Source organism: Rhinopithecus bieti, unplaced genomic scaffold (assembly GCF_001698545.2).
Source record: "Rhinopithecus bieti isolate Rb0 unplaced genomic scaffold, ASM169854v2 scaffold_20579, whole genome shotgun sequence".
Classification (NCBI taxonomy): Eukaryota; Metazoa; Chordata; class Mammalia; order Primates; family Cercopithecidae; genus Rhinopithecus; species Rhinopithecus bieti.
In genome coordinates, this window is record NW_016810413.1 from 1,423,592 (window position 1) to 1,445,019 (window position 21,428).

At 35.3% G+C, this 21,428-nt stretch overlaps 2 protein-coding genes across 28 annotated transcripts in view; one reads left to right on the forward strand and one right to left on the reverse strand.

Moving 5' to 3' along the window:
* Window positions 1–14,794, forward strand: part of TFG (trafficking from ER to golgi regulator) — a 40,052-nt gene extending 25,258 nt beyond the window's left edge. For 2 of the 3 annotated variants that reach the window (XM_017891922.1, XM_017891921.1), the window contains exons 6-8: window positions 2,000–2,140; window positions 10,617–10,715; window positions 13,982–14,794. In XM_017891922.1, the coding sequence (XP_017747411.1) occupies window positions 2,000–2,140; window positions 10,617–10,715; window positions 13,982–14,364 (623 nt within the window). In that variant the 3' untranslated portion in view covers window positions 14,365–14,794. The remainder of the gene's footprint in view (window positions 1–1,999; window positions 2,141–10,616; window positions 10,716–13,981) is intronic. The other variant, XM_017891923.1, reaches the window with a different exon arrangement.
* Window positions 14,795–15,155: 361 nt separating this feature from the next.
* ABI3BP (ABI family member 3 binding protein) overlaps window positions 15,156–21,428 on the reverse strand; it is a 128,486-nt gene continuing 122,213 nt past the window's right edge. For all 25 annotated transcript variants that reach the window (XM_017891905.1, XM_017891898.1, XM_017891897.1 and 22 more), the window contains 5 exons: window positions 20,352–20,431; window positions 19,576–19,605; window positions 18,543–18,704; window positions 17,322–17,444; window positions 15,156–16,367 (listed from right to left, as the gene is read on the reverse strand). In XM_017891905.1, the coding sequence (XP_017747394.1) occupies window positions 16,252–16,367; window positions 17,322–17,444; window positions 18,543–18,704; window positions 19,576–19,605; window positions 20,352–20,431 (511 nt within the window). In that variant the 3' untranslated portion in view covers window positions 15,156–16,251. The remainder of the gene's footprint in view (window positions 16,368–17,321; window positions 17,445–18,542; window positions 18,705–19,575; window positions 19,606–20,351; window positions 20,432–21,428) is intronic.

The window sequence follows — 21,428 nt, forward strand, 5'->3', positions numbered from 1 at the left end:
AATAGTTCTTTTGTTCATGTTTTAGTTGTTACCTGGGGAGAGTTTATCTGATGGATTTACTTTGCCTTTATCAGTAGTTGGAAATGTATATAGTCTATTCATTTTGTATTTCTTAGAGACTTTCATGGAATTACTCACTAAATAAAATTGTGTGAAAATCTGATGAGGTCAGACTTTTAAATTTTGATTTAAATGTACTGTATTCCAGGTAGAATAATAATATTATGATTCACATTATTTGAAGACTGTTTTTCTCACAGCTTTGTGTGTTGAATTATAGTTGGAAAAACTGTACACATGGCCAGGATACTTTTGTAGTTCTTCAGGTGTGATGTGATAAAAATATGGCTTATTACAATAATGAATGTGGCAATGGGAATGAGGGATAAAATATTACAAAGATGGAATGAACATTAACTGTCATAAATTACATATAAGGGAGGAAAGAGGAGCCAAAGTAACAAATGCATATATATTTAGGCTAATAACATAGTGTCTTTTATAGGAAGAATGTGTATATGTATTTATCTACATAGATATAAATTTAAGTAAAATGGTGGTAGATAGAAACCATCATCGATTTTATTCTGGCAATCATCAGTCTCTCTTGCATTACCACTATTATATCCTAGTTTAGGTTCTTATTAATACTTGGACTGTCAGCTGTCAACTGTGCCTAATACTGTGGTAAGTTCTGGGGATACATCAGAGCAGAAGATAGAGGTTTGCCCTTAGAGAAATTAGTCTGCTGATAATAGCAAGTACTTATATGGAACTTTCTGAGTAGTGGTCACTTTTATAAGCTTTTGCTGTATAATTCCTTTTATAAACCCGTGCCATAAGCTCTTGTTAACTCATAATCCTCACAATAACCTTATGAAATAGGAATTAGTATATCCTTTGTACAGATGAGGAAACTGAGGCACAGAAAGAGATGATGTAACATTTCCAGAGTTACACAGCTAGTGAGTGACAGCACTAGGATTTGAACCTAGGTAGTCTAGCTCCAAAGCCTATGCTTTTAACCACTCTTCTGCATTGCTAAAGCAGAAAGAATTTAAAGGAATAAGACATATTTACATTGTCCTCAGAATCTGTTTTTTGACTGTCACAGCATTGGAACTGTAGTATATTCTCTTCGTTCATTTCTGTGTTCATTATTTTGGAAGAATTACAGTGTCTCCATATGTAAGTTAGAGTGCTAGGCCTTGTGAGGCAGACAAAAACAGTCAACGGTCAGGAGCCCGGCCAAAAGACCGCAGAGGCTTTAAGAGTGAAAGGGGGAGCTGTTCAGAAATGCAAAGTAGAAGTCAGTATGGGTTAATAAAAGTAAACTAGATAGAAGCTCACTAGTGGAAAAAGTATTCATGAGTCAAGAAGGCTTACTAGAAGTGTGGAATTATAATTGGATTTTAAATAATGTCATATTTAAATATGTGAATGTTATATTTAAATATATGGGGTATAGTGGAGAGAACAGTGATAAATTAAATAGAGGTCAAGAAATATTAGATATGTTATGGGAGTTGGGAGAAGTTAGTTTAGCTGAAAGGGAGACGTGTGAGAAGAGAAATTGTGAGAAATAATGTTTGGACCCTTAATGCCAAACTAGGGGGTTGAACTTAATTTATGGGCAGTGAAGAATCCTGGAAGAATGAAGTGATAATTTTGGTTGATATGCAGAATACCTTGCTTGGAGTAGGAGGATATTGGCATTGCAGACATGAGTTTTGTTTTTTTGCAAGAAGAGGTTAAGACTCAGGAATATAGTGCTTTACACTTTATAAGGAAGGACTTCCACTTTATAAGGAAGCTTTGGATTAAGAGACTGGAACAAAGGAAAAAATAAAGTACATACATTTAATGTAAAAAGCCATATTTGTGGTTATATACTTATTCTATAGTACTTTTAGTATCTTTTAACCAGATTTATTCCTTGAGCTTACTGGGGGAAGGCCATGTATTGGATACTAAACTGACTTGTTTTTTGACTATTCAGGGCCACCCAGTGCTCCTGCAGAAGATCGTTCAGGAACACCCGACAGCATTGCTTCCTCCTCCTCAGCAGCTCACCCACCAGGAGTTCAGCCACAGCAACCACCATACACGGGAGCTCAGACACAAGCAGGTCAGATTGAAGGTAAAATAGAGTTTAGAACACATATTTGGGAAAGTACATGTGAAGTGTTTATTGCAGCATTGTTGTAAACACTTCATGTATTTAGTCATGCCTTAAACGCAGGAAAAATTTTGATGTGCTGACAGATTTGATGTTAAAAAAACCAAATAGAACAATATGTCAGGTTTGTTTCCAATTAATGGAATGAAAAAAAAACCTTAAAAAAGTGTTTCTATAGATAGAGTGAAAGACCAGTCATTAGTCAGTGGTGACCCTCGTGGAGGGTAGTGAAGTTCAGACTGGTGATTTCACACTTTATTTTGTGTTATGCTTACGTGCTGTTTTATCTGCCTCCTTTCTTCAGCATCCGTGCGTGATTTTCTAATTTAAAAGATTTCTAAATACAAGTAAAGGATAACTTCAGTTGTAGTGGATTTTTTGGGTAAGATTAGTAGCCTTTTGTAATTTTGTAAATTTAGCAATATGTCTTTAATGGAAAAAAGCAGTGTATTTTGAGTCAGACTTTTTCTTCTGAAATAATCCATCCTTGGATATGCAGTTTAGTCTCTCTGGGTTTTGATATTCTTTCACTGTAAAATGTGAAAATTGGACTAAACACAGTGGTTTCGAAAGAGTGTCTTTAGTTCTGAATGAAATGTAACTTGAAAGCTCTGTATTTAAAATAGGGGATTGAGGGGCAACAGACTTCAGACAGCAGGCATTAAGGTGCCTCGTTGAAAACCTTGGAGTTCTGCAGAACAGGACTAAGTATTTACTAATCTCTAGGGTGCCTTCCAGATTAAATGTGGTTTTTGTGTTGCCTGGGCGTGTTGGGACCTTTAAAACCACGTTCCACTTCAGAACAAACACCAGGTGGCGCTCTAACTATTTGTTTAATGGGTCAGATAGTGGTATAATGTATTTCCAGCACCCAAAGCAAGTGATCAAAGTTATCAATCACATTAAAACAAAAACAAAACATAGCCTAAAATGAACTGACCACTTTTGGAATAGAAGCCTATCATCCTGTGGTGATATTTTCAGAGTTACCTGGCTAGGTGTGGTGGCTCACGCCTATAATCCCAGTGCTTTGGGAGGCTGAGCCAGGAGGATCACTTGAGCCCAGGAGTTTGTGACTAAGCTGGGTGACATAGTGAGATCCTGTCCCTATAAATAAAAAAACGATTTAAAAAAGCCATGTGCTATGGCATGTGCCTATAGTTCCAGCTACTTGGGAAGCTTAAGTGGAAGGATTGTTTGCATTGTTGAATTGAAGCAGTCTGGGCTGCAGTGAGCTGTGATCACTCCACTGCACTCCAGCCTGGGCAACAGAATGAGACCCTGTCTCAAAAACAAAGCCCAAAAAAAAAAAAAAAAAAAAAAAAAAACAACAACACTCCACAGAGTTGTCTGTTGGATGAACACCAGTCATTATGGAGTAGCAGGTGACATTTTACTGATGAATCAGTGGTTTGTGAAGAATTTCTTATTAAGCCTTTTCTCAACCAACTTTAGTTAACTCCTCCTCTGCACCAAAATGCTACTGCCAAAACTAGAACAAACTAGAACTAAAGCAGATATGGGCTGAAATAGACAAAAGCAGAGTATAGGTATGATGAGAGTTTAATGCCTACATCAAGTGAACTAAAGATTTGTTTTTAAATAAATCCCATTTTAAGCAGTGTGTACTGTGTACTGTGTAAGCAGTGTATAATGTATACTATGATACAGTGACAGTTGGAAGGATCATTGTACCAAATAATGTTTGCTGTTTATGTATAAATAAATGGGAATTAAGGCTTTACTAGCAATATCTAAACATACTATGAAGTGTTTGTTTTAATTGAGCATTTTCAAATAAGTAAAATTTTAAAAATGTGAAAGGACATACAGTGAAAATTCTCTCTCCCACCTCTGTCCACAGCAACCAAATTCCTTTTTCCAGAGATAGCAGATTAACACTGTTTATATGCATTTAATTCTTTTAAGTAATATTGTATGCCTTGCTACAATTAACTGTTAGCTTACATTAAAACATACAGTATGAAAATTATGCAATTAATATGTGACATCGTTTAAACTATTAATAACTGATCTAATTCTAGATCAGTGCTGTCCAAAAGAATTATGGTAGAAGCCACATGTAATTTTCTATTTAGCTGCATTAGAAAATGTTTAAGAAAAGGTAAAATTTTATTTAGCCTAATGTATCCAACGTGTAATCACTATTAAAAAGTTAATTTTTTTGGTACTGTGTATTGGAAGGCTGGGATTTGACACTGATTCGGAACACTTCAAACAACAAACAACATATCACAATTCAGACAAGCCACATTTCAGGTGCTCAGTAGCCACATGTGGCTAGTGACTATTTTAAGAGCACAGCTTTAGATAAATATATTCATTATTTATAGATTCCCAGCGTTAATTATAGGTTACCTTAATAAATACTTTTTGATGTATAATGAGTCTTTGACGTTGCCAGTTATCTAGATCAACTACTGGTTATAATTTGAGCAGAATTACCAACATAAAATGTGTTACTTATAATTTATTAACATAGCAATCTCTTACAATGTGTAATAGTCCAAACTAAAATTAAGAATCCTGAGTTGTTACTTAACTCCCATAAAAGGGACCTTGGAACTGTGAATTTTATTCCAAATAAATATAGTCTTAATATGTTGTTCAGTTAAAAGGATCAACAAGATATTGAGCATCATTAAAAAAACCAAAAGGGATAATGTTACCCTTCTTCATATAAAGCCAGTGCCTGTTACTGGAAGACTGTGTGATGTTGCCAGAAATGTAACTGGTAAGGAGAAGAACGCCAAAAATCATCAGAGACCAGGAGACATTGCTGTTTGACAAACTGAAAAAATGAAAAAACATATAATTAAAATCCGTAAAATCATATGCCAATATAATGAAAAGTATATGCCAAAATCATATGCCAATATGCCAATATAATGAAAAGCTGAGTAGACTTTATGTAAATATTGAAACATACATAGAATAATCAACTCTTCATGTAGTCACGTGGCTTCAACATTTACCAATATTTTGGCATTCTTTTTTCATCATTTTTCCCCACTGCACCACTTTTAATTTGCTGGAGTAGTTTAAATCAAATTATGAACAGCTTATTATAGTCAGCTATTTCAGTATGTATGTCTAACTGATAATCTTCTTTTTAATATAACCACCATGCTGTTATTTAACAGTGATTATTTTTTATTTTTAATTGAGACAGGGTGTCACTCTAGCCCAGGTTGGAGTGCACAGGCTTGATTATAGCTCACTGCAACTTCAACAGTGATTCTTAATGTCGACATGTACTAGTCTATATTTGAATTTCCCTAATTGTTTCAAGAAAATTGACTTGTTCAAATTAGGGGCCTAACAAGGTTCACACTTTGCATTTGTTAATGTGTCTTGAGTCGTTTTTTCTAACAGCTATCCCTTACATGTTTCCAAAGTCAAAACTATGTGTATTATGTATTACTGTGTAACTCTTATCCCAAAACGTAGATGCTTAGACAACAAAAGTTTATTATCTCATACAGTTTTAGACAGATATCCGGGAATGGTTTAGCTGGGTGATTTTGGTTCAGCATCTCTCATGAGGTTGCAATTAAAAATGGCTACTGGAGTTATAGTCACCTGAAGCTTAACCAGAGCTGGAGGATTCAATTCTTTACCATTTAGACTTCTCCATAGGGCTGCTTGGGTGACCTCATGACATGACAGCTTCACCAGAATGAGCAATCAGAAGAGAGTGAGGTAGAAGATACCTGTCTTTTATAGCCTGTCCTCAGAAATGTCACCATCATTTCTGCAATATTCTCTTGGTATACAGGTCAGCCCTATTCAGTGTGTGAGGGACTACACAAGGGAACAGATACTCATGTGCTTGTTGCTTATTCTTTGGTCATTTTTGTATTGTGGAGTTAAATCTTTCTAATTTCTAAGAATGTAAATGGTACCAACCCATTGTCATGAATGCTATTCATGTGCAGAAGCCCGTGAGGGTCATCATAGAGGTTGGCTATTCTGTGTAATAAATAATTCCCAGAAGTCTTACCATTACTCTTTGCTTTATCCTGTTGTCTTTTACCCCTTAATTTTTTTTATTACTTTTTACTTTGGCATTGATTCTTTTTGAAAATATGCATAAAACATAGCTTATATATAGTCGTGCAGTGTATAACAACATTTCAGTCAACAGTGGACTGCATATATGATGGTGGTTTCATAAGATGGTAATGGAGCTGAAAAATTTCTGTTGCCTAGTGATGTGTAGCCATCACAATGTAGCACACAGTATTACTTAGGTGTTTGTGGTGATTCTGGTGTATACAGACTTACTGCCAGTCATATAAAAGTGTAGCTCACATAATTATGGGTAGTACCTAATACTTGATCCTAATACTTGATAATGATAATAGGTGACTCTCTTACTCGTTTGTGTATTTACTATACTATATTTTTAAATCATTAGAGTGTACTCCTACTTAATTAAAAAAACAAAGCTGTAGAACCAGGCCCAGATAGGTCCTTCAGAAGGCATTCTGGAAGAAGGCATTGTTATCATAGGAGGTGACAGCTCCATGGATGTTCTTGACCCTGAAGACCTTCCAGTGGGACAGGATATGGAGGTGGAAAATAGTGATATCGGCTCAAGCCTGTAATCCCAGCACTTTGGGAGGCCGAGACGGGCGGATCACGAGGTCAGGAGATCGAGACCATCCTGGCTAACACGGTGAAACCCCGTCTCTACTAAAAAATACAAAAAACTAGCTGGGCGACGTGGCGGGAGCCTGTAGTCCCAGCTACTTGGGAGGCTGAGGCAGGAGAATGGCGTGAATCTGGGAGGCGGAGCTTGCAGTGAGCTGAGATCCGGCCACTGCACTCCAGCCTGGGTGACAGCGAGACTCCGTCTCAAAAAAAAAAAAAAAGAAAAAAAGAAAATAGTGATATCAATGATCCTGATGCTGTATAGGCCTAGGCTAATGTGTATGTTTGTGTCATAATTTTTTTCTAAATGTTTAAAAAAGTAAAAGAAAATTTAAAATTAAGAGAATAGAAAAAAGCTTTTAGAATAAGGATATAAAGGATAAATATTTTTGTATAGCGGCACAATGTATTTTAAGTTAAAGTGTTAAAAAAGAGTTAAGAAGTTTAAAAAAGTAAAAAGATTACGGTAAGCTAAGATTAATTTATTGAAGAAATGGAATTTTAAAAAATAAATGTAGTATACCCTAAGTGTGTAGTGTTTGTAAATCTTCAGTAGTGCACAGTAATGTTCTGGGCCTTCACATTCACTCAACACAAGTACCTCACTCGGAGCAACTTTTAATCCTATAAGCTCCAGTCGTGGCAAGTGCCCTAGACGGTTATACCATTTTTTATCTCTTTTGCCATATTTTCACTGTACCTTTTTTATGTTTTGATATGTTTAGATACACAAATAATTACCATGTGTTAGAATTGCCTAAGTATTCAGTACAGGAACATGCTGTACAGGTTTGTAGTCTGCTATGTACCATATAGCCTAACTATGTAGTAGGCTATATATATCTAGGTTTGTGTAAGTATGCTATATGATGTTTGTACAGTGGCACAATTTTCAGAACCTACTCTTGTCATTAAGCAATGCATGACCGTATTTTTTATTACTCAAAACATTGCTTACTATAAACAGTGTCTGCATTTTGCTTTCTTCATATGTCCTGTAGATCTCTCAAGTATGTGAAGAAGTTAATCCTTTTTCTTTTTTTAAACAATTAAACACACTTCTTAAATTAATTTTCAGAATACTGTGACAGTCCCATTTGGACTTGAATGAGGTGGGTTTAAAATAAGTACCGTAAATCCTCACTTAACATTGTTGATAGGTTCTTGGAAACTGTAACTTTAAGTGAGACGATGTATGAGGAAATCAGTTCTACCGTAGGTTAATTGATATGAGTAAGTTGAGTTCCTACAGCATATTTTTTATCACAAAAATACTCCCAGACTTCTAGGTAAAGACTGAAAACAAATGTGAGTTATAGATGCATAGAAGAAAGATTAATAAAAACAAATAAGATAATGATTTATGCATTTATTCCAGTTCAGGGTTGTGGGTGGCTGAGAGCTATCCCAGCAGCTCAGTAGCAAAATGGGGACCAACCCTGACGGAATGCTGCTCTATCGCAGGGTACACTTGGCAACCACACACATACCCAGAGTCACTCAGACTGAGATCATTTAGACATGCTAAGTAACCCAACATACACATATTTGGGATATGGGAGGAAATTGAAGTGCCCAGAGAAAACCCACACAGACTTGGGGAGAATGTGCAAACTCCACACAGAACAGTAACCCTGGCTGGGAATCTTTTTTTTTTTCCTTCTCAGTGTTTTAATGAAACAATGTCGAACAAAAGATGTTATTTGAGGATCTGCTATAAAAGGAATATTGTGTAGAGATATAATAAACCTCTGAAATTTTAACTCTAGAGATGTTTTCAAAATCAATTTATAGCAGTTTATGAAAACATGCAAAAAAAAAAAAAGCTTTATGAAGCGTTGTACCCTATACATTTTTAGTGAGGGGAATAACTACGTTTTTGACCAGGAGTTCCTTACTCATTGATGACCACAGTCTACTACTATATGGAGCCTTAATCTCAGCCTTTTTTGTTGATGCCCAAGTTAATATTTATATTATTTTGTTCATGGGATAATATATGCAAAACGCCTTTATAAACTAAAGCTTTGGAGTTATGCCTGAGTTCCAGTGATGGTTCTTAGCTCTTGATGTTTCTGTTCTTAGCTATTGACCGCAGGTAAGTTGCTTAATTTTTCTGTATCTGAGATAGGGAATACTAATTTGGTTGAATTTTTAAAAATATATTTATTGCCTGTTTGCTTATTTTTTTTTATTGTGGAGTTAAGCCTTCTAATTTTGAAGAATTAGAGTTCATTGTTGTGTGCTATACATATTTATTCCCCTTCTGTACCTGCTTGCCTTTTTATTTTAGATTCTGATCACTTCTGTTCCAGAAGTTAGTTATGAAGTACAATCCAGGATTAAGATGGTATCTAAATTTGGTTAATTTCTGTGCTACCTTTTATGCTGTTAGTCTAAATCAATAAGAAAGCATTTAAGAAACTTTTGTGAGGATTTCTTTTTTTTTTTTTCTTGTCATATTTGGGAATAGGTTAAATAGCTTAAAATAGTTGAGCTGATTTTATTTTATTCTGTTTTATTATAAAGAAACATTTGCTAGTAAATAAGCTGGATATAAACGTAATTGTATCTCCTTTAGTGCTACCCAGTGGGCATCACTTAGACACGTTTAGGGCTGAGCAGCTAGTATAATAGAGTGGGCTTCATCTCGTTTTCTAAGCCTATGAGTCCTAGCTGCCTACTGCAGCTCAATTTGAGTGGCAGTTGATATAATGCCGTTTTTTTTTTTTTCCTCCACTTCTGCAGTAAGTATCTGGTTTGCTCATAGTCTTTTGATTAATAGGTAGTTTGAATGTTTTTCAAAGGAATCAGCCAACATGCGATTATTTTAAAGATTTAAATACTAGATAGATATTAAAATGCAAGGTTATTGCTACCAGATACTACATCTAGTTAAATCAACCATTGTGAAATAATTGAGAAGTAGAGATAATAAAGACATAAACCAATAAATCTTCGCTTGAAAATCACAGGTATGGGTATAGATTGTGAGGACAGAAAATAAAAGTAAAAGAAAATCATGAGTGTCTAAAAGGTTTCTTCATAGGAACAGTGATTGTTGACCTTAAATAGGACAAATAGGACTCCCATGTTCAAGAACACATCACTAGTGTTAAAAAGGTCTGCTATTATTAAATAGTGCAATGAAGAACCATTTAGGCTTTATTAGAGTCCACATTATTGGCTAAAGATATTGGATATTCATAGAAAGTCAAACTTGACAGATTTCAGAAGTGTCTTGCAGCTCTGGAACAAAAGATGTCATGTAGTTCCTTGCTACCAAAGAGTTTGTTCATATGGTAATAGAGGTCCAAACCTTACAGGGCAAATACAGTGCTTTAGGAAGGACTCAGGTGATAGTAATGGTATTTGTCCCTTTTCTCATTTTTATTTACTGATTTTCAACTCACTTGGCTTTTAATGAACGTTAGCGTTACTTATCTGTTGGCAGCTGGGTTGGAAAACATTTGTTTTTCTAGACTTTGTGAAATGGTAGCCATGGGTGTTGCACTTAATGTTTGTTGCCAGTTAGTTCTCTGCAGTTAATCCACAGCAGAGAAATCACACTTCTAAAATGGTTCATTCTCTTCATAGACATTTAAAGGTGAACAAATACTTTCTTGTATATTGTTACTCTGTTTGGATGGAGAGACAATGTATATGTATCTTAAAAATATTTCTCTTTGCCACATTAAACATGCCTTGTTTTCTTGTGTGTGTGTGTGTGTGTGTGTGTGTGTGTGTTTTTCTTTTTCAGGTCAGATGTACCAACAGTACCAGCAACAGGCCGGCTATGGTGCGCAGCAGCCGCAGGCTCCACCTCAGCAGCCTCAACAGTATGGTATTCAGTATTCAGGTGAGCAGGTGTTGAAAGGGAGTTGGCTCATGGCTTTTTGTTTCTGTACTCATTAAACTTTAAGCTCTTCTTAATTCCTTGATATGTAGTATATTGACATAATAGGTATTAAGTTTTTATTTAGGGGAAACAACATTTGTTTTATTTATTTAAAAATATTTTACGTTAATATCTATTGTAAATCAACATTTCAGTTTTCTGGTGGGCAAATAAAACTTACAGTAGATGATTCTGCAGTAACTTGTAGTATAAAAATTTTTTAATACAAAGCTGTCTCTTACTAACATGATCAGTTTATCTCTTAGGCAACTTAGTGCAAGTTTTCCCCCTCCCCTCCAACCCTCCATTTATATGTAACACATAATTCCAGTGTACTCTTAGTACCTGTAGAAATATGAACAGTTTATTCATACTTGGAAAGGTGATCTTATTTAAGAGCTAAATTAAGCTATTTAGATTTTAAAATCTCTTGCAAGTATATAGGAATACCAGAAAGAGGCCATACAAATAAAATCGTATAAAATGTAATTCAGGCAACTAAGAACATTGTTTAGTTGTTTTAAATAAGCATCTTATTTTGTTTCTGTTTTACCATCTGTCTGCCAAAGATTATATGTATCTAAGTATGATAAATATTATTAATGTAACTTTGGCTATAATTCCAGTATTTGTTACATTTATGTCAGAAAGAGAGTTTGTGTCCAGTGCTTGTTTTACAGCCAAAGATTTAAGTATCACAATTTCAACTGTAATTAAAAATAATTTATGCAAGTTGAATCTTGTCTAAATTCTATTTTATGGAGTTTTGTGGTATCAGCTAGAACAGGAGTCAGTAAAGTATAGCCCACAGGCCAAATCTGGACTATTGCCTGTTTTTTTTGAATAAAGTTTTATTAGAACACACTTCTACTTTTATTTTTATATTCTCTACTGCTGCTTGGTCACTAGAATGGCAGAATTGAGTAGTTGCAACAGAAGACCATGTGACCCACAAAGCCTAAAATATTTACTGTCTGGCTCTTTACAGAAAAGTTTGCTGACTCCTGACCTAGACCGTAACATTCTGTCATTAATTAAAGTTTGAAATATTTTAGCACAAATAATTTTATTTAGATCTTATTTGCTGTGGAGTGACTTAACCTGTAGCTACTTGTTTTTAATTGTATGAAATATATAGACCTTAAGTTTGGAATATATCAGGAGGAAGGTTATTTTAGGATGCAGTTCTTTTAAAAAAAAATCAGTGTTACAAATTATGTGATTTATAGAAAGAACAGCAGAACTGAAGAGATTTAGTTGTCATTTAATCTCAGGGGATTTCGGCCCTCACTGTGCTTTAGAATCACCTGGGGGAGGCTTTGTGTAGGGGCTGCATTCCCAGAGATTTTTGAATTTCATTTGATTGGGTGTGGGACTCAGGCTTTTGCATTTTATAAATGAGGCAACTAGTTTTCAAAGAGATTGTGACTTGTCAAAGCAGATATAGCCATTCAGTGGAGGGAGCTGGACCAGTTCAGTATTTCCCTGTATCATTCTGCGTTCTACAACCTAGACTGGAGTTGGTAGACTTCTTCCATAAAAGGCTAGCTGTCCTGTGTATTCAAAAAAACCCCACATAATTTCCATATGTCCATTTTTTGCTATTTCTGATGTCCTTCACCTAAAGTTACTTATTATTTTGGAGGAATGGAAGGGAGACTACACACACACACACACACACACACACAGTGATAGAAGCATTGCCACATTATGTTTAAGAGACTGGTGGGCTGCTAATGAAATCTTCAGCCTGTAGGGTTATTCCCTCCCCTAAGCAATAATTAAGGATCAGATTACTTCCAGGCCCAGTTAAAAAAACAGTTTAGATTTCGGGTGCCAGGATGAAAAGGCACTTTTCTTTTTTCTCACAGTCTTAAAATGAATAGGCATTTTTAGTATAAAGCTGAATCCATCTGTTTCTCCAAAACCTTATAGTGAAAATGTAAGTTTTATGTAGAGGATAGGAGAAATTGTATGACATTCAGAATTTTTTATGAATTGGTTTTAGGTCAGTGTTCAGATGCTACCGTGAGTTAAATGGGTTAAAGATACTTGATTTACTTATTAAGAACTAAGGTTGCTCTTATTTAGTCAGGGTCTTCACTCTGAGTAAAATTTAGTTTTTTCGAATTATGATCTTTGTATTTCTGATCCTACTAGTCTATTAACTTGAATTTGATTGAGAGATATGGAAATAGTCAACTAAATACTCTGCTTGGAGACTAATAAGAGGTGGTGGTGGTAACATTGGACCATCTTTGACACTGTTGGTTTGCCAGTTGCCCTCTGACCTTTTCCAGTTTTGTTCATGGACTATGTCATAAAGGTTTCTTTCATGAGTAAATTTTGAACCCAGGTTCAAGGTGAGTTCAGAATATACTCAAATTCATTCAATCCTTTTTTTTTTTTAATGCAGGGTTGTACATATTTTAATAATTTTCTTATGTATCTGGTATTTAATGCTGACAGGATTCCAGTCAATGGAGAGGTTTCATTGCAAGTAGCTGCAGGTGTGTTTCATGGTAGAGATAAAAGTTTTCAGTGAAGCCGACTTTCGTTGTAAAAAAAAATTACATCCTAGTAAATAATGAATATAGATGTTGCTTTTTATGGGGCAATATGGTATGCTTTTTATGTGTTATGCTGTACTGCTAAGTCAAAATTTTGAGTCGTAAAGGCAAAAAGCATCAGATACCAAATCTAAAAGAAATGAAAGATTTTAAAGATTGTGAAAATGGTACTTTGTATTTATTCTTAATGGCTTAGTTTTTATAGTGAGCAAAATTTAAAGCACCTAATTAGTATAATAAGATGTATTTATAGTATTATTTCATATAAAATGTTCATTCTCCACAATGTATTTTATTTGATACTGTTAAGTAGGTCTCCCCTGAAAACTTGGTTAATGACTATTTAGCTTTCCCATTTTTGGTCTTCCTAGAAAGTATAATAATTCTTTTATTATTTGAGCATCTGTTCTAGGAATTATGCTATGGCAGGAATTTGCTCTCAGGGATTATGTCTCAGAGGGTTTAAAAAATTGTAGAGAATGCCTCTTTGATAACTACTTGGTCTTGAAATATTATGTGATGGAATCTACCACTCTGCTTGTTACATACATATTTATTAAATTTCTCACCATTTTTGGTCCACCTAACAGTAAGACTAATTCTTTGGAAAAGTTTTACTAAAAGATAAGATACATGTTATTTATTTTGCCTTTTCAGCAAGCTATAGTCAGCAGACTGGACCCCAACAACCTCAGCAGTTCCAGGGATATGGCCAGCAACCAACTTCCCAGGCACCAGCTCCTGCCTTTTCTGGTCAGCCTCAACAACTGCCTGCTCAGCCGCCACAGCAGTACCAGGCGAGCAATTATCCTGCACAAACTTACACTGCCCAAACTTCTCAGCCTACTAATTATACTGTGGCTCCTGCCTCCCAACCTGGAATGGCTCCAAGCCAACCTGGGGCCTATCAACCAAGACCAGGTTTTACTTCACTTCCTGGAAGTACCATGACCCCTCCTCCAAGTGGGCCTAATCCTTATGCACGTAACCGTCCTCCCTTTGGTCAGGGCTATACCCAACCTGGACCTGGTTATCGATAAGGAGGCTCATCTACACCAGTTAATGTAGCTGCTAGCTATTGGCCTCCCAAAAGACTCCAGTACTATTTTAATTTGTATTGAAGTTCAGAAATTTAAAAAGCAGAGCATTTTTTATGATATCATTGTTGCTGTTAATTGAAAGTATAATTTGCTGGAACACAAAGACCAAAATGAAAGTTTTTTCCTCCCTGCTTAAAAATGTAGCAGCTTCTTAGTTACTTTGGAACACTACTCTTACGTGTATAAAGTGATTGACTTTCTAGCTTCCTTTGTCCAGAGGATATTAAAATGCTAGGGTGAGGTTTAGCCATCTTACTTGCCTTTTTACTATTAACATGATGTACTAAAGTAGAGCCCTATGGAGAATACAACAAGATATTATGTATAAAATGTAACACTGATAGGTTAATAAAGATGATTGAATCCATTAGTGGTCTTGAAATTTAATTTAGTCATTAACATTATGTGAAAAAACAATTTTTCAGAAGTCCTTATTGGTGTTTGGTCTTAAAATGAAGTATAAACATTTTAACATTTTAACTTAAACAGATTTCCATTCAGCGAAAACAGTGCCATTTGGTTTTTGTCCTTCCTTTGAAAAAAAAAAATGCATTGGTAATCGTTGGTTTAAAATGAACTTTATTACTTCATAGGATGAAAGGTTAATTTAGGACAAAACAATAGAGAAGATGGGGTTTGGTAGAGCCTGGGTAACTTTGTGATTTTCCTTCTGAGATAAAAGGTATAGTTAACATACTGATGAAACTTTCAGAAATAAAAAAAACTCAATCTTAAAAAAAATTACATCTCTTTATTGCAGAATTTATACTTACTTGAAAAATACAAAAATGTAGCATTGATGATAAGATTGAAGCATGTTGAAAGGTAAGTACAGGGAAAGGCCCTTTCAAAATGACTGCAACAGTGCAGCAAGGATTTCCATTCCCCACCTAAAGGAAAATATCTTTTTAATAGAAATGAGTCAGATTTTTATTACAGATTGAATTAAACAGTTACAAAGACATTCTCTGATACATTCATTCATAGAGGTCTTAACGTATAAATACATAGTAAATATCCTATAAAATGGTAGGCGATCTCATCATGCATTATTTTGGTGCTCAGACTTCACAGTCTGTACATACAGCTTAATTAGAATCATAAAAACAATATGAAGACAATTGCATAAAGGGATAGTTTGACAAAGCATATTCAGATATTGTAACATTTATGGTGGGTAAAAATGTATCTTTTGAAACAATATATTAGACTCCATTTTTAGCTGAAATGAAATGTACTGATTCAGTCTTTTTAAGAATTTGTGGATGTTTAAAGGAAATGTGTAACTATTAAACTCCTCCACAAAGCTATTCAGCTGTTGCTAAAAAATTGAAGTTTAAATATAAATGTGAAAATTCGGACCTTTTTTCCCCAGATACATACGCTGAAGATAATTTGATCCAATAAGTTAAACTAAGTAGAGATTTATGGAATTAACTCGTCAATAGGAAGAGTACACATCAATAAAAGTAAATATTTTTAAAAAGTATATACCTTTTTTGATGTTAATTTTGTTATAAAAGTATCTCAAAACATCATTACAACAGTGTGATAAATAATATACAAACAATCTCTTAAAATACCATGAATAGGGAGCCAGCTTCCCCAAAAATGTTATTCTGTTAACATCAATATCTTGCTTTCTTAAAATGACTTTGTAAAACCTGATAAATACTCTCAGCAATTTTTTCTAATAATAAACATCTAGTATTGCTATTAGATTGTAGACTTTTATACATAGTAAACAAAATAGCTTTGAATGAATGTGACATAGTATTTTCAATGCTTTTGTTTGCCATGATGAAACAGAAGGTAACTTTGTAGCATCTACCATTTTCCAGGAATTGTAGTCCCACATTCATACCACTGAACATAATTGATTTGGGTGTGACCACCTATTTCTCCAAATTGGACAGGTTCCTGGCGAACTGCTCTGAAATAACCTGAGAGAGAAAATAGTTTCATTTTAATAGCTGCTGTATTATATTTTTGCCCTCATAGCTTATAGATTGAAGGATGTCGTTGAATAGCTGAAGGCTAATCTTAGTGAAGCGAGGTAATTTAGAAAACAGAGCAAGAAGCTCTGGTGTTTTTTCCTGAGGTGTAGTCATGGTTGGCAAAATGGGCACCTGAGAAGTTGTTGACATTTGCCATGTCAGGTTAGGAGGGATGGTTGGTAGGGACAGTTTCACTGCCCATTAATGTGTTCACAAAACTTAGTAGGTCATCTTTTAGTATTGTTGGTATTTTTAAGTGCCCGTGAACAAAATGTGTTACTGAAAAATCGAATCAAATAGTTTATTTAGAGAACCTCCAGGTGATTCTGGACTAATAGGAACAATTAATTTACCCTCTTCTGCACTGCTTAGACAAGGATTAATTTTAAGTCTTATTCAGTCCTCATTACACAGCTTGGTGCCAATGGGTCTTTAGCAATTTACAGAGGTTATTCATTTCCCACAGAATTATTCTATTTTAATTATATTTATACAGTTACTTGCAAGGTAAGTACTATTTTTTCCATTTACGGTAGCAGTAGTTAAAAAATTTTTTTTTTCTTAAGGAAATAATAATGCAAGTGCACTCAGTATGACAAAACCCGTAACACTAATACATGAATGATTTAAGTTTGGGAAACTGCTTTTTTGTAGCTGTTTTTGCAAGTTTAGATTTTCTTGAAGTAGAATGCATTTATATTATGTCTGTCTAATTTCCCTTGGCTCCAAGTTTCTAAGCTGAGAAACTTATATTGAAGTCTTCATTTTTTCCTAGATATGGGATATGTGGAGCAGCAGTACTATAGAATTCTTCTTAAATTGATTGCTTTCCTCAGCTTGTTTTATTTCTGGGTTAATCTGTAAAACTCTGTTGCTTATGAGGAGGATCAGAAAACATACCTTCTTTGATTGGTAACTGGTCAGAAGTGAGCTGCTGCCCGGTGCGTCCATCTAAAAATGAATCCACAAACTGGCAGTGATCTTCTCCATGACCCCTCTGATCACCTATGTTATAAAATTTTCCTGAAGAACCAGAAATTAAAGGATAAAGTGTTACTTTCTTACTTTGAAATGTGACAATTCTGAAATCATCATTACTGTTTTTGTACTTTCTCCCCTCATTCTCTATTACCCTAGTTCAAACCAACAATGTCTCTTGCCTTTCTGTATTCTTCCTCCCCTCCCCTTATCAGAGATTAGTGATGTTTTAAAAATGCATGTCAGATAATGTTTGTTCTCTCCATAAATTTCTCCAGCAGTCTCCCATTATACTCAGAATAAAATCCAAAGTTCTTACCTGATTTCAAAGCTCCACATGATTTCACACCTGCCTGCCCCTCTACTTACTAAGTCTGGGCCATACTGGTGGAACTGGCCAGGTGTATTCTGCCTTAGGCCTTTGACCTCTTTCCTCTAGACCTTTGTGTGGTTAGTTCCTTCCCAATTTTCTCCTTAGCTAGTGCTAACTTGTTAGGCCTTCACCTTTTTGAAAATTGTTCTTTACCTCTATGAAATGTTTACTTATTTATGTATTGTCTATCTCTTCTTACTAAGGAAAGGAAGGAGAGGTAATCTATAGGAAAGTAGGAAATACCTTTTATGCTGCTTTGTGTTCAGCACCTAGAAGAGTTGAATGACTGAAAAAATATCTACTTTTTTATGTTAGGGCCAGCCTTATTCATTAAAAATTTTTACTCTATGAATATAGAAAATTATAACCTATTGGGCATGGAGCAGGGGGTTGTAGCTCTTCTAGCATCTTGAAGATGTTATATTCATTCCATGGTTATTGTTAGATCTAGTCACTATTGTCAACAGGCTTTTTATCCTTGGATGGTTGTAACAAAATGGAGTTTGACCATGGTTAGTGAATGTACATTCCAGTTTGCCATGATGGCACTGTTTTATAATTGCATTTTTATTATTTACCTTCTAATAACATGTCTTAAATCCTTGTTTTCTAGGAATGATAACCATTTCTATAACATTTTGCTTAGAGGAAAACTTGTGTTTACAGCACCCATTAGTGCCTAAAACTCTTTAAGAAAAGACCAAGTTGTACAGTGCTGCAAAAACATTCCCATAAGTTAAGGGCTGAAAACAGCTGGTAGCCCTGCTTACCTGTGAGGGAGTCGCTCAAGTAAATCTTGTATCTGAGAGAGTTGCACAGCTGCACTCCTACAAATTTTTTATACCATGTCCTTTTGACATACTGTTTGCCCTTACACTCTGAGTAAGAGTCTGAATCAAAGGGTCTTTCAGTCCAGATGGCATCTCTTCCTGCTACATAAGGAAAACAGTTTGAGTTTAGTATCTGACTCTTGGGTCAGATACTTTAAGAAATCAGTTTGCAGAATTTGTCAACTTGCTGATACCTTTTTTCCCCCCATGCTAAATATTGGAGCCAAAAATATTAGAAGGATTTAAACAAGTAAACCCCAGAATAAGTTTCTGTCAATAGATAAATCTGAGAGCAGTATGTTTAGGTATTTAGGTGTTGAATAGCCTCTGCAGAGCTAGATGTAGGCAGTGTCATTTAGGAGAAATTTAGGTTTCTTTTTTGTAGCATGTTATAAAATTTAGACAACTGCTTTAATATGACTTGTTATTAAAAGTGGAAATGAGGGTGTTATATTTTCTTTTCTTTTTTTCTGAAACAGGATCTCACTCTGTTGCCCAAGCTGGATCATGGCTTACTATAGCATTAACCCCCTGGGCTCAAGCGAACATCCCACCTCAGCCTCCCAAGTAGCTAGGACCACAGGTGTGCATCATCATGCCTAGCTAATTTTTTATTTGTAAATTTTTTGTAGAGAGGAAGTCTCATTATATTGCCAGGCTGGTCTCCAACTCCTGGGCTCAAGCAATTCTCCCATCTCAGCTTCTCAGAGTGCTGGGATTACACTGGCTGTTTTATTAAATAATAATAAGCCTGATGTGTGAGTGAAAGCAAATTTCAAAATGTCCACCTTGTTCCCAGAACATCATGGGTCCTCAGTGTTGTACAATGTGTAGGTAAACATTCACACCCGTTTGGTATTATAAGAAGACTAAGTGGAAAAACGCGAAATCATGATTCAGATTCTGCCATGCCTGGTCAGTTGAGTAAGTTTAGAAAAGCATGTAGTTGTGTCTCATTGAGACAGGTACTTACCAGAAACTGGCTCGCTCACTCTTGGGTCCGCTGAGGAGAAATAAATACAAAAGTCAGACCTTACTAGATAAAACCCCAGCATTCCAGTGGCATGGCGAAGATGATGGGTGCTTACAGTTACGAAGTCTTATTTGCAAAGTGGTACTCTTTTGCTAAAGTTTGCTTTGTTTTGGAAATTGTTCTTGATTGAATAATCTCCTGCCTGGTAGGTATTCAGCTGTATCTGTTATATGTAATTTGAGTAGTTAGGAACAGTTGTCGCTGTTCAGCCTTCACTTGAATTTCAAAAGCTGCTGCTTTTAGTTTGATACAAAAACTTCATGGTAAAAATCACCAAGATGCCATGAACTACAGTTGGTATAAAAATTATGCAAATATTAATGCTGTATGTGCAGATGTATCTCATTAAGGAATTGGAACTTGTAAGGTCTAATTGGAAAATTTCACAGCTGTTATTAAACTATCATGTGTTCCCTTTGTGGATGCATTCACGGGTATTTTGATTCTAGGCATGCAGAGGAGGATTCATTCACTAGCTTTTTGGAAGGGTATAGATTATGCTTTTTAAATTAAACTGATGTGTCTTTAAGTGAGGAAAATATAAATGGTGTTTCTCTAAGCCTTCATCAGTTTGCTTTTCCCACAAATGGGTTTTAGAAATTCAAGAAACAGTATTATGTAGTGTTTAGCTGGGTTTCAAACAAGCTTCCTTTCAAAACATTGCTCCACTGTGGCCCTTTTACATTGTTTTTGGGAATTACTGTTGATGTAATTACCTGATTCAGTACTGAATGCCACTGTGTTGCTGACCGGGCCTTCACCAAGCGGGTTTTTGGGTTTCACCTGGAATTCATAACTGTTGAGGGGAAAATAAAAAAACACTTGTAATAACATTCTTGAGGGTTAGGAGGCAACATTCCCCTATTATACTGACATCTCTCCTGATTCTATTTTGAAATTATGACAGTGAATGGTAACATGTTCCAGAAGCAGGTTGAGGAAAGAAAAGTGATTTCTTAGTTTTACTACCTGAACAGCTCGTCTAAGGTTTGTGTAAGCATTAATAAAAAAGATGGTTGTCTTTAAAAATCTCCAAATTTGTACAAATGACTTGGCAGGTTAATAGACATATAAAAAAGTGGTATATGGTAGACAAAGGCTAATTCCAGTAACAAGGAACCAGTTTCTTTAAGATGTCTCAGCTACTTCCTGGGGCCAAGAAGTGGCAAGATTCCATTTTATTTTCTGTTATACCAACCCTGAGTATAATCCTGGACTTAGGCCATCTTCCTCACTGTGGGGTTTGGACTACTTATGTCAGAATCACATCATAGGGTGGCAGTGGTGAAAGTGTGTTAAATTGCAAATTTCTTGTACTCTAGGTATTAAAGCAATTTTTGAGGAGATTCAGGTAAGAAGTTATAACTTCCCTAGGTGAGTCATGTGCCCAGTGATGTTTGAGAACTACTAGACTAAGCTATAATTAGTATATTTAACTGTGGACTAAACTATGGGAATAGATACACATAAGTGTTTCTTTGCAAGGACTCCTAGTTGTATTGCCTGGAACTTGGGTCTTCTGTGGATCACAGGATGCTATGATGTCTCCAGAAAAGAGGCATGGTAATGTTGCCTTATGAAGAGCAGGAACACAAACGCAGACATTTCTCTCCCTCCATACTCCAAATTCATAATCGGCCAGTCCCTTAACCTTTTGTTAAACAAAACCCCAAACAACCCTAGGTCCCTTGGAATTATAAGTCGCTTTGATTGTATCCTTAATAATTATTCATCAAATTATTGTGCAGTATTTAGCAATTTTTATTCATAAAATATGTAAGCAAAGCAAATCC